Consider the following 13,918-nt stretch of genomic DNA (forward strand, 5'->3'; position numbering starts at 1 on the left):
AAAAATAGATTTAGACACTGAATATCAAAGGAGAAGATGCAGAATAGCTGAACTCCAGGCTCAGCAGCACTAACCCTCATCATTTCTTCTTTTTCTCACTTTTCCCTCTCTCCCTGCCTCCAGAACCCCCAACCCCCCCTTTCCCCTTTCCCGTCTCACCTCACCTCCCCCTCCCTGCTCTGGCTACAGACGGAGAACGTTATGCAGTCCTTCCGTGAGCGCAGCGGTGGTTACCACAGCAACCAACCCTGCTACCAGCAGGAGCCCCATGAATTATCCCGCCTGGAGACCTACCGGCAACACCCGCATCATCCCCATCCACAACACCCGCACCCAGGACCCGGTCCACATCCAGGCCCAGGCCCGGGGCACACCAGGTCAGGCTACGAGGCACATTCCTTGGCAAACCCGACAAGCATGCCGACAACTGGAGGACCAGGAATTGGAGGCGGACCTAAGGACTGTTACAGCCAGCAAGCCTACGCTGGTTACCCAGGAAATGGCGGAGGAAATGGGAGTGGAAATGGGGGCTCAGCACCCTCACAAGCAAAGAAATCATTCAGAGGAAGCAAAGTGCCCCCACCGAATCCCAGTCAGCACCTGCAGGGTCCCGGGGGCTACAGTAATCACATGGGCCCAGGAACTTATTCAGCCCAATATATGAGCGAGGGCCACCTCCAGCAGAAGTGGGAGGACCCAGCGCAGTTAGCACAGTATGAGCAGGAAATGGTTGGACGTTTGGAGTCTAGTGGTACTCCTGCACCTAGTTCCTCCCAGTACATGGAGCAGAATATGCTGGGCCACTCCCAGACCCAGTGCCACCAGCCCTCTACCCCTGTCTATACTAGCCCCCACCACCAGCCCCATCCTCCCAACCCTTCCCCTTCACCTCTCATGTATCCCCAGAGTCACCTACACTACCCGCAGCACTCACCCTCTCCATCTACATACATGGAAAAGTGCAGCCCTATGCCCCACTGTTACAAAGGGTACAACTTGCCTCCAGGTTCTCAGTATGGCAGACAAATGAGCAGCCATGGCAATCTGAAGCAGGGGGCCTACAGGTCGAGCCAAAACAGTTACGGATATCAGCAGCCTCCCTCAAGAGGTTACGAGCAGCAGCCCATGACCAACCCCCAGGAACCCCATCCAAAATACCAACACTATAGCCAAGCCCAACAAAACTACTGTCTCTCAGAGTTGCCTGTCAGGTCCCCAGAACAGTATTATCAGACTTGTAGCCCCTCCTCGAGCCACTCCCCAGCCCGATCTGTGGGGCGTTCCCCTTCATACAGTTCCACCCCTTCACCGTTAATGACCAATCCAGAGTCATTCCAGTATAGCCAGCCACCTATGACCCCTGGAGCAGCCTCCTCCTCTTCATCATCTTCAGCTGGCATGCAGGAACAAGCCAGTGCCAACACTATGTTGATGCCCCCACGCTCACACCCCTCACCCAGCATACCGCACAGCTATTCCACAACACCGCAGGTCCCCACAATGAAAGAACGCTTCTCAGAGAAGCTATTGTCAAACCCCAGCTTGTGGAGTCTGAATGCTCTCACCTCTCAGGTGGAGAGCATCTCTAATAATGTACAGCAGCTCCTGCTTTCAGAGGCCCTGGTTGCAAACAAAAAAGGCAGTAAGCGCAGCAGTGGCGGGAGCAACAGCAGTGCTGGAAGTGCAGTATCATCCAAAAAGGGTGAGGAATACAAAAGTCCTCCATATCCAGACAGTGGTGGCAGTGTGGGTGGGGGACCTATACAGGATGCTTACTGTACCCCACAGCATCAACCGCTGCCCATGGAAATCCATGAGGGTGGCTACTCCAGCAGCAGCGATGAACCGCTGGACAGGGGCTACTACTACTTTGGCCAGGGCAGAAGTCCAGCCCAGGCCCATAACAACACACAGCTCAGCGTCGACACAGCCTCTTCATGCTCCATGGCATCTCCCGATGACATGTCTACCAGGTCTGGCGACTCAGGTCTGCACAACCTCACCCCTGACCCTGCTAGATGTCAATCAGGGCAGGGAGGAGATGGCATGAGCACTCCAGTGAAGAGCATTAGTGACGAGAGATCTCCAACAAGCATTACAATCCCCAGTCCCATGAAGCAAGAACAAGATTCTCCCTCTGATATGCAGCACATCAATGAGCCTGTCAAAGAGAATTTCGAAGAATCGGCCTGGACAGAGAAATCTTCTGATAAAGAAGAATTGACAACAGAGAAGACGCCTGACCACAAGAGTGAGAGAGATGTGGACACGACAAAATGTGGAAAGAAGCTAGAAAAATGGTCAGATGAAGAGAAATGTCCAGATGTTTACAGCAAAATAAACAAAGAGGGGACAGGAAAAGCCTACTGCTATGAGGAGACAGTGTACCAGACTAAATATGAACCTAATGCAGGAGACTCGGTTGAACAGTCACCGGCAGCTCTGTCTGATTCCAGCCACAAAGATCATTTTGGCCAGGAGATGAAATCAGAGACATACAAATCTGAGTCTCCAACTGCATCTGAGAGCTCAGTGAAAACATTGCCATTCATTTCCAGGGGTGACCTTGAGCAGGATCAATACTCCACAGGGAAGGAGGACAGCTCAGAAAACACGTCTCCAACTCCTCAAGTTGAGGCCTTGGAAGACCGTGTCTCAGACAAGAGAGACACAAGAGACCTGGACAATGAAGGAGAGGGTGAAGAGGAAGAGAGAGAAAAGGAGAAAACCAATGCAGAGGAACAAAAAGAAACAGAGAAACAAGAGAAATGTTCCCTTTCACCACCTCTGTCTGTAGAGATGAGGGAGGAACTGGGGAAGGGTGGGGAATTGACCGAGTCATTGAAAGAGGAGCACATGAATAAAAGAGATGAATTAGAAAAGATGTCTGGGGATATTGGCAGCAAGACAGAAAGCCAGACTGCTGAGCTCCATTCTGACAAGGAGTTTGCAGGGGGACCTGCCCATCCAAACTCAGCAGCAGTAACGGCCGCAGCAGATGCCTCTGAAATGGAGTCAGCAATTGGTGACACTGCCCCTCAGCCTCAGTCTGCTATGCCAGTCTTCTCTGCTCTCAATGACAAGTCAACACCTCCATCTCAGGCCAGGGATCATATTGATCACAGTGATGCTAAAGTGCTGGAGCCAGACTCTCCTCAGCTACCAGGGAAGTCAATACTTCCCTCAGCCCCCTCCTGGGCAGACACTCCACCTTCCCCGAAAAAAGGTGACGAGGACATGGAACCAGGCATCAGCTGTTCCAGCGCTGTAACCCCTTTGGCCAAACCAGAACCTGTGGCTCCATCTGCTCAGCCGAGGGCATTTGGACGTAAGCATGCCAGGGGCAGAAGAAGAATCATGCATTCAGGTGTGGGAATCAGGCAACAGCTAAGCTTGGAGAGGGAGGGGGAAAAGGAAGAGGAAGGAGGCCACTCACACACACAGAAAACAAGCATGCCTCCAAGCAAAACCGAGCTATTCTCAGATCAAATGGATCTAGCCCATCAGGAATCTATTGTGAGTCAGACTCCCAAAATGCTAAGTGATGGTTTTCGTTCACGAATGTGCACACGCTCATTCAACGCACAAGATTTGCCACCTAAAGCCGAACCTCATGTAAAAAGAAAACCAGGCCCAAAGCCAGGTTCAAAGCCTGGGCCAAAACCAGGGCCAAAACCTGGTGTAAAGCCAGGGTCAAAACCAGGTGCAAAACAAGGGCCTAAACTAGCCCAAAAACCTGGCCCAAAACCAGGGCTAAAACCAGGACCAAAACAGGGACCAAAACCTCTGCCAAATGAACCAGAACTGCCACCGAAAATTGAGACTCCTATAAAACGAAAACCAGGACCCAAACCAGGTTCAAAGCCTGGACCAAAACCTGGGTCAAAACCTGGATTAAAACCAGGACCAAAACCTGGTCCAAAACCAGCTCTCAAGCCAGGTGCAAAACCAGGACCTAAGCCTGGACCCAAGTCTCCAGGCATTTTGTCCCACACTGACACTGCACCCATCAAGGCCCCAGTGGGCCGGCCCAAAGGTTCACTTGCTAAACCTAAATTGTTGCAGCAGGAAGAAACCACTCAGCCTTTCGTGGGGCCGCAAAGCAGGAGTAGGAAGAGCCTGAAATCTACAATATCACAAGTAAACCAGGGAGCAACACAAGAGGAGCAACAAGCACACCATGAGCTAAAGACGCCAGAGAACGAGAGCAAAAATATGGTTTTGAGATCCAGGAAGCCCTCCCAGGAAAAACTGTCAAAAGAAAAAGAAAAAAATATGGGTGAAGATATTCTCACAGAGACAGTCACAGAATTTAAAGCCAGCGATGTTTCTCTTAAAGAAGAAGAGCTCATAACTGTGGAGCAAATGCTCTCCCCCATTCAGACTGCAGTCACAGATAATGAAGTTACAGGAGACCCACCCACACCACACATGCCACCTGAGCAATCTGAGGAAAAGATCCCTCTTCCACTAAAACGGAAACCTACTTCAGAACTTTCTACACCATTAAAAAGAAAGAGGGGTCCAAAACCCAAACCAAAAACGTTACCGCCTCAGCCCGCCCTGGTGGAACAGGCCGTCCAAACACCTAAAGAGAAGGTCACACGTGGCCCACGAAGAAAGCGAGGGCCGCCTAAGAAAGAACCTGTGGTCACTCCCATAACCAAAGACATTCTGGCCAACACCAGTGGACCTGACATCACTAGTGACCCGCCTGTGGTGCCTCCTCAGTGCCCCACTAAAACAAAAGTTCTCCCACCACGCAAAGGCAGAGGACAGAAATATGAGGCCATGGTGCAGAAGATTACATCTCCTAGCTCAAAGAAACACCTCCCAATCCCCCAGCTAGACAGCAGTCTGACTGATGACATGACAACCAAGGCTTTGCCTGAGCGTATCTTAAAGGAAGGTGAGACGTCTATTGTGATGAACAGCACTGAGGTGATAGAGTCTCAACAAGATGGAGAGAAGCAACTTGAGGTGGGAGAGAGGAAAGTGGAGGTGACACAAGACAGAGAAAAGCAAGACATGAGTCCAGAGGCACCAACACTAGAGGGGGTGAGACAAGGGCTGGAAGAAGAGGTTGTAAATAAAAATGAAGCAACACAGGAAGATATTAAACCAGGGACAGAGCAGGATGTTCTAGCTGATAATGTCTGGAGTTCAGAGGCCGCAGTAGAAGGCAGCGCTCCAGGTGAGTGGATACCGGAGGCCTCAGAAGGCGTATCTACAGCTGCCGCCAAGTCTGTGAGGACTAAAAGGAAGCGATGGGCCATGGTGGAGAGTACAGATGCCTCAGTGGTAGCCTTGGAAGCAGGGAGTCTAATAGTTACAACACCAAGACTAGCAAAGCAAAGGGCCATCAAAAACAACCATGAGATGCACCTGAAACAAAGGAGGAAGAAAAGAAAAGGCCAGTCCTCTTCAGAGGAAACAGATTTAGTTGAGGAGGCTAACACTGAAACAGACGAGCAACAGGAGAGTGTGGAGGACAAGGTCAACCCCACAGAGCCCACAGTACCTCTGCCAATCAGCACAGATGACATCATAGAAACTCCCCAGGTTACCAGTACAGACCTCATCCATAAACCTCGAAGAGGCAGAAAACCATCAGCAAGCCCAGCTAAAAGGAAAAGAAGCAAAGCCTCAACAGAGCCGATTCCTGGCAAGCCAATTAAGATCCACAAAAAGCCCGGGCCAAAACCCGGGATGAAAGATGCCATCGAGGTAATTGAGGCAGTAGTGAGGGCAGCAGGATGTGAACAGGAGGAAAAAGAGGAGAAAGAAAGACAAGAAAGGGAAAGAAGGGAAAAAGGAATCACAGAAAACGAGGAGACGTGTGTTATCGGTCCTGTAGTGACAGTATCAGAAAAACAGACCGAGACCATTTCTGTGAAGAGGATCAGGCGTAGATGGATCCATCAAAGGTCTAAACTGTCTTTCTATCCTTATGTACGGATTAACAACTCAAGAGACTTTTCTTCCTGGTGTGCCATAGTCAACAAGGCGGAGGATGCGGTCGTATTTCAGAGACGCAGAAAAAAGGGCATCCTCAGAATGAGGAATCCTTTCACAGTTGCAAAGGTAGTGCCACACACTGCTGCCATGCTGCAGGGACCCACAATAAATAAAGATCTCGTTAGGAGGTGTCTGACATGTTGCCTGTGTGGGAAACCGGCAAACTACAAAGACTTAGGTGATTTATGTGGACCTTACTACACAGAGGACGGGGTTCCACGGAAAATCTTGACGATTACACACACAGAAGCCTTCAGGGAAGAGTTGGACAAGACCAACGACGACAACAGCGGCAGCAGCGAAGAACCGGGCAACTCCTCAAAGAGTGAGACTGAGGGCACCCCAGAAACGGAAGGAAATACAGAAGCAACCGCTCAAGAGGGAAGTGTTAGCAGTAGCAGCAGCAGGCATCACTGGCGTTTTCGACGGGCAGAAAGAATGGAAAGACCGGGTCGGGAAGGTGGCCTACGAAGGTTAACTCTCCGAGAGAGGTTCAAGAGGATGAAGCAGCTACAGGCCGTCAACACAGGAGCCCCCACGGGCCAAGAGGGCAATGAAAGCTTGTTCCAAAGGCTACAAATGGAGGCAGAGGCTAAGGAGCACTGGGCCCATGAAAACTGTGCCATCTGGACCAAGGGGATAATTATGGTAGCTGGAAGGCTATACGGACTGAAGGAGGCAGCCAACACCTCAGCCCAAACGGTACGACAGCAGTTATCATCAGTGAATCTTAGACCAATCTGACATGTGTTTGGATGCTAAGAAATATCTTTCAGAATTACTGAAAACTTTTAACATTTTCCCCTCTTTTCTCTCCCTTTCTGAATGTGCCTCTGTTGGTCAAACTGTTTGTTTCTTTACTGGTCTTGATCCATATGTCCATCTGTCTTACTAACCCCAGAGCTGCTACAAGTGCCAGATTGTGGGGGCGTCCCTCAGCTGCTGTTGGAGAGGCTGCTCTCATAAATACCACTATGTCTGCGCCAAAGAGATAGGTAAGAGACCACAGCGAGAGAGGGAGGGAGCAACAGGGGGATAAAAAGACAAGAAAAAGCTAAGAAGAGAAGGGAGAAATGAGGAGGGAAATTGGGAATGTGAATGATGAGAGGCCAATTGGGAGGGAACAATTGCAGAAAAATAGGTGGGAAAAATGAAAAGAGAGTGCAGGGGAAGTGGTTGTGGTTAAATGAGAGTGAGAGGGGGGGAAATGCATCAAGGAGTAGCATTATTGAGTGCGAGAAGAGATGTCTGAGAGTGTTAGGGCAGAGCAGAAGAGGAAAAGAGAGAGGGAATGAAGAAGGGAGCTTTGAATACAGGGAATGATGAGAGGAAAGTGGAACCCTGGAGTGTGCAAAAAGGAGAAAGCGAAGAGATAGAGGGAGGAGGCTGAGCTTGCATGTATGTGTGTGTGTATTATTGACCACAGCCCCTGTGGCTCCATCCATCCACGCTGCTGCTGTCTGGAGGCTGAGCGTGCATGTGTGTGTCTGCATGTTCGTGCCTTCCTTTCCAAATGCTTGCCAGAACACTGCCATGCACACCTTATAACAACTTGGCCAACGTGCATTTCCATCAGCGCTCGTGTGTGGTTGCTGTTAATACAAGAGAGTGTCCGTGTGCCAGCATATGTGTAACATGGTTTCCCCCTTATATTATCTCATGCCAAGGAAGTACAGTGCGAGGATTAAACGGTCTGCCACGTCTGCCGAGCCAGCACAGGGAGCAGAGCGAGGCCCTTTTTTAATCCCGCTGAGTGCACCAGCCATATCTGACTGCCTGCCTGCCTGTCTGCATTGCAACGTATCCACTCAGTCTTCCTCTTTCCTCTGATGCTCTCCCTCGCTTGCATCGCTCTTTTATTTAGCTCAGTTTTTTTTCCATTCATTTGTGCTTTTTGAGGAGAGCTGTGGGTTTGTTTTGTTGTTGTTGTTGTTGTTGTTGTCAGGATTAGCCTCCTGGTATGTTTTTTATTCAAAGTAAAATGTGAATCTGAGATTTCACACCTCATTCTGTTGTTCTTTGCTTTTTCTCTTTCTGCACAGGCTGCACATTCCACGAGGATGACTTCTCCATCAAATGTCCTAAACACGAGGTAAGGAAAAAAAACCCACTAAACTAGTGAAAGCATGCTTTATTACTTCGTCCTGCTTTAACAGTTAGTTTAACAGTTCCCCAGCATTTCACAGGCAACATCAGATATCAGTGTTTACACATATGCCTAAGCACACAAGTTCAGTTTTTCTTTCTCCTCACCTGGCCTCCCTTTCCATTCCGATCCTAACACCAACGCCGCCAGCAACACCCCCCCACCATCCCCTGCCCCTCTCTTTATCCACCTCCTCAGCACAGGGATAAAAAAAATTGAATTCACACATTTCTATAACAAACAGCAGCACCTTGGCTGAACAGATGATATGGTGCTGAACAGGAAACACAACCGTCAGTTCCTGTAAAGCAGAGAAAAACAAAGAAAAAACACAGCTGATGTTCATTGTAGACTGGCATAAAGTACCTTTTTCTCTTTGCCACATGAAGACTCTTCCTACCGATTCAACGTGTACCCAGTGTACCTCGGCGAGTTAAAATCACCATATCAACGAGCGCCCTTCATTTTATTACCATCGCCTGCTACTGTGACTTCAAACTGCTGCATTTGCAGGGTCACTGTTCTCCGAGTTCATTCGAATGGTCTCCTCCACGTCCAATTCTTCCTTGTAGGGCAGACGCCATCTGGTGGCGATGCGTTTGCATGGCAAAAGGAGGAAGGTCAAATGAGGGAGGGAGTGTGGAGGGGGAGGGGGTGCTAGAGATGCTGACATTCAGCAGGGAGCAGCGGTGCATTGAGGCAGCAGTGGCAGTAGCCTCCCATCCTCCCTCCCCGCTCTGCATCTCTCCCTCCCTCCCTCCTTTCCTCTTTTCCTCTTCCTTTCCTGTTCTCCTCTGTGCAGACTGACAGGGATGAAAAGCTGGCTGCTGATCAAAACACCCCACCCACCATCACTGCCTGCTATCTTCCCCACATGCTCTCTCCACCGTTTCCCTCTCTCTTGCTCTCCTTTCTCTCATTATTTCTCTCCCTTCCTCCTTTTTTCCCCCCTCCGCTCCCCTTATTTTGCTTCGCTGCTACCCTGCTGTTCCAGCTCTCTCCCCCCTCCAGTCTCTCACTCTGTTCACCTCTCATCTCCTGCGAGCTCCCTTTTCCGTTTTCAGCCGTCCTCCCTTCATCTTTCCTCATCCCATTCTCCCTCGTTCTTTGTCATCTTCTCCACTCCTCTCTTCACCTCAACTCCCACGTCTAAGCAGCAGAAATAGCGTGTGAGAAACGGAGAGAAAAGGAGAGCGAGTCAGAGAGGGATAGATTGTTGTTAGCAGGCTGAGGCAGAGCTGTCATCAGCTGAGGGATCTGAAGGTCTGCATGTGTGTGGGGGGGGGGGTCTGTGCCGTGCCAATTTACGCCGAGCGGCTTAATCAAAGGGAAGAGCAGAGACACACGTACGCACACATACAGACACAAGCACACAACCACCCCACCCATGGGTCCCCCTAAGAAATTCTCCCTTTCGCCTGCGTTCACTTGCTTTCAGGGCTGAGGGGGAAAAAATGCACACAAACGCACTGCCTGCAGCTGTGGATTGTCCAGTGCTAACGGACACACACTGTGAGAGTCCACGCAGGTTCATTAACAGGTTGCCTGGAAGCTCGCACACATATATACATAGCAAACGCAAGACAGACAGACAGGCAGAGAGAAAAACAGAGCGTTTTGTGCTGCAACTGAGTGGGAACAAAAGACGAATGGGGGCAGTTACATCAGAGAGTGGCAGGCTGAAAGAGACGGAGATAGAAGGAGAAAAAGAGGGCAACAAGAGAGACGAGCAGCAAAGGGAGCGACACTCTGTGATAGAGAGGTGGGGAGAAAACAAGCGGGACTGAAGGTGTGAAGGAAAATGAGTTGTACCAGAGAGGAAAAAGCAAAAAAAGGAGTGAGAGGTAGGCTTTAAGGAGGGAGGAGAAGGGGGGAAGTAGAAGGATTGAAAGTAGAAAGATAAAACAGAGAGAGCAATGCTGCTGGTCTGAATCCAGGGCATAAGGATGGGCAGCTGGCAGTTCAGAGAGAGAGAGAGAGAGAGAGAGAGAGAGACAGTGGAAGAGATATCAGGGGATGCAGAAGAGTAGAAGGGGGAAAGAAAGTGCTCAACCACCACACCAGCACAATTTAGAGGTGTTCCTGCTGCGTCTTTCATAGGCGAGCTGGTTCACTGGTCAGCTGCATCCATCTCCCCACTCCAGCACACCAGAGCCAGCTTGCTTTAATGCCTTCACTCTGCAAATCTGCACAGAATCCCTTTCAGCATTGTATTATACCAACATCTGCACAGAAGACGCCTACGCTTGCAGTTTACCTGTCTGCACATTTACTGCAGCTTTTAAGAATTTAGGTGCTTAAATTCGAGCACAAAAAAGCCTCACAAGTCACAGGAAATGATGAGAAAAGAGCTCAAGAGTTCTGGGCGAGGAAGGAAAACTTCTGGCACACCTCACACATTTGTATCCCAATTGTGTTTTTGACTTTGTGTTTACATCTGTGCACTTCCTTCACAGGACCTGTAAGATATTCCTGTGTATCACTTTCATCGCCAACACCATCACCTCTCCGCCAGACAACACCGATCCAGCGAGGCAAAATCCACTCCCTATTCCTAAAGACACGGTGACGACTGATGACGAACAGGCACGCCAGCCAGCGCGGCTGGGCGAGGGTTAAAAGGCAGCGCTGAAGTGGAGCTAGGAGCAATACAAACAGTGGAAAAACAGCTCTGCAGAGAACAGCTGCTCCTTGAAGCCGCCCTAGAAATGTGCTTTCTCAACTGAGCCCCTGACTGCAAGGCAGAAGGCAGTGACACTGTTTAACAGGAGGGTAGGCTGCGCTTTAGAGACTGCGCGCCTAAGGCCAGTGCACATGGGGACCCGTTTGAAATGCAGAGCGAGGAACGCATGTGTGTGTTCTGCCTTCGGATGGGTTGCTATCATATTCAGACACTCGGCGGACACTGATTGGACAGGGACATCCCTCTGGCCACCTTGTCTGTGGGCCAAGAGGTGCATATGTGCGTGTGTATGTGTGTGTGTGAGAGTGCGCGCATGTGTTTGTATGTGATAACCATAGAATTGTCATTCTCCAAGCACACCATCAGTGTGTTTGTGCATATGTGTCTGTGGGAGTATGAAGAATTGCTTCTCTAACTCAAGATGTCACGCGTCAAAAAAAAAAAAAAAAGAAAAGAAAAAAACAGCAGCCAACCACTGGATGTATCTCAATGTGCGCGTTTGTGTTTAAAACAAGAGACAAAATGAAACAGGTGAGGATGAGGAAACCGTACAAGATGATGGTGATGATGATGATGATGATGATGTGCTTCACAGGCTCGAAATATTCTGATACTGAAGAGTTGAGGAAAAAAAATGGACGCAGTATTTTAATATACGGCTCTTGTCTCGGGAGCTGTATTTTGATGTGCATTATGGCTAAACATCATTGCGTCACCCTTGGTATATGTCCGGCTTTGTGCTATTCAGAAATTAAAATATATATATATAAATATATGAAAATGAGAAAAAAAATATGAACTCTGTTTAAGAGTTTACTTCAACTGTGCGCACAGTCAGTATGTACAGCAGACACCACCATCATCACTCGACAAGCTGCAGACGAGGGCTCAGAGGACCCACCGGGAGTCAGTCCATCCACTTCATATCTATGTACAGTTCAAGAAGTATTACCTGTTAACAACATTTCGAGATTATTTCGCACACCACAGCCGCGAGGAAAGACGTGCATTCAATCCTGATGTCATGAAACACACACACACCCATCTGTTTGTGTATCGAAAAATGTAGCCTCTTTTCACTCCGCCATGCTATATAACAATGCCCCGTGCGGGGCGTCAGTTAAAGTACCGGTCATTTTCAAAAGGAGACATATTTAAGTATTAGGGCATAAAAGAAAGTGCAAAAATGCCACACCAAACTTTCTCTTTTATGAAGCTCATTATTTAATGGTGTATATAGGTATTTGATGCTGTTTAAATGTAAAATGTGATGTACTAATATAATTGTGTATAGTATTTCCTAGAGATGTTTATTTTCTATAAAATGGAATATGTTATTGCTTATAAAATGTTATTAAAAGAATCCATTGATGAAAAAAAAACAAAACCTTTTTTGGGAATGTCACTGGTCTTAAGTGGGAGCATGCCGTTTATTGATTTTCATGTCTATTTGTTTGGACTTGATGACACAGCATCACTCTGTTTGAAATGTTTTTTGTAACGCCAATGTTAAATATACCAGCACCTTTCAATGCTGCTATGACCAATGCCTGCTCTTTTTGTCTTCACTCAACACGCACTGACAGTAAGACATGTAAATTGTGGTTCTGTGCAGAGTGGCCACTCAAGGGCACAAATTAGAAAGAGGAATAATGACAATGCTTAAAAAGCCATATTTTAATACAGTTAATCCTTAACATGATAAGAAATCATACAGAAACATTCTGCTATTTATTATAATTAACAGGACCCATAATGCTCATCTTCAGCTCCATACGTTTGTTCTTGGACTCTGCTAGAGTAGCTTTGCATCAGTCACATTTCAAAACATCATCTCAACCTCTCACTGAAACAATAATTAAGTCAACTTTGTTCTGATTGGCTGCCTCTCACAAACAGAAGGTTTAAACACCAGAAAAGGTCTTCTTGACGCTGCGGGTCAGAGGAGTTATAGGATGGCAACACTAACTCAAATCACTCCTTCTTACAACTAAGTTATGCAGAAGAGCGTCTCTGACTGCACAACACGTCAAAACTTGAAGGAGATGGGCTACAGCAGCAGAAGACCACACTGGCTGCCACTCCTGTCAGCTAAGAACAGGAAACTGAGGCTACAGTTCTCACGGGTCACCTAAATTGGACGACAGATGCCTGGTCTGATGGATCTCAATTTCTGTCATGACATTTGGTTGGTAGGCAAAAACAGCATGAATTCACTCTACCTTATAATTATGATTAGGTGATGGTGTAATTGTGTGGGGGAGATTTTTGTGGCACACTTTGGGCTCCTTACCAGCAACCAAGCATTGTTTAAACACCAAAGCCTACCTGAGTGTTGTCGCTGACCATATCCAGCCCTTTATGACCACAGTGTACCAACTCTGATGGGTCCTTCCAGCAAGATAACATACTGTGTCACAAAGCTCAAATCATATGAACCTGGCTGCTTGAACATGACGAGTTCACTGTATCCGAATGTTTCGACAAATCTACAGCAGCTGCGTGATGCTATCGCACCAATATGTACCAAAATCTCAGAGGAACTTTGTTGAATTCGCCACAAAGTAATAAACGGGGTTCTAACCCAGTATTAGGAAGGTGCACCTAATGACGTGTTCCAACACATTTATTGGCAAGCTTAAGGTCACTGGTTCGATTCTAGCTGGAGACACAAGTCCCCTTTGGGGTTATGTCAGGAAGGGAATCCTGTGTGAAACTCAACCCGAAAAATGGAGCCTTTGCTGACATTAGTCCATATCTGAGTTAGAATTTCAGCCAGACACAATGCAGACATCATCTCAGGTTAGTGTAAGACTTTTAATTATTGATCATTTTTCAACCCGTATTACCCAGTTGTTTCAAATACCACAGGAAACGCTCATTTCTTCTTTACAAAATATTTTAATATTTACATGACGAAAAGGAATAGATGAAGAACATAGAAGAGATGAAAGCATGTCATTGAAAGGTCTACATCAACATTACCTTCAGACATGGTTGCATCACTGTCATCTTAATCCCATGTTTTTCAGTCTTTCACATTAGTCACATGCTATAAAAAAAATATACTG

At 47.9% G+C, this 13,918-nt stretch overlaps 1 protein-coding gene across 1 annotated transcript; it reads left to right on the forward strand.

Moving 5' to 3' along the window:
* The first annotated feature begins 201 nt into the window (after positions 1–201).
* Positions 202–10,870, forward strand: rai1 (retinoic acid induced 1). The gene is given in 5 exon segments (XM_085351872.1): positions 202–6,720; positions 8,061–8,110; positions 10,621–10,757; positions 10,760–10,830; positions 10,832–10,870. Coding segments are annotated over 5 exon segments (6,816 nt in total).
* The last annotated feature ends 3,048 nt before the right edge of the window (positions 10,871–13,918 follow it).

The sequence above is a fragment of the Diplotaxodon limnothrissa genome, linkage group LG4 (genome assembly GCF_057381915.1).
Source record: "Diplotaxodon limnothrissa isolate DT_005_m linkage group LG4, D_limnothrissa_male_GT1.1, whole genome shotgun sequence".
NCBI classification, from domain to species: domain Eukaryota; kingdom Metazoa; phylum Chordata; class Actinopteri; order Cichliformes; family Cichlidae; genus Diplotaxodon; species Diplotaxodon limnothrissa.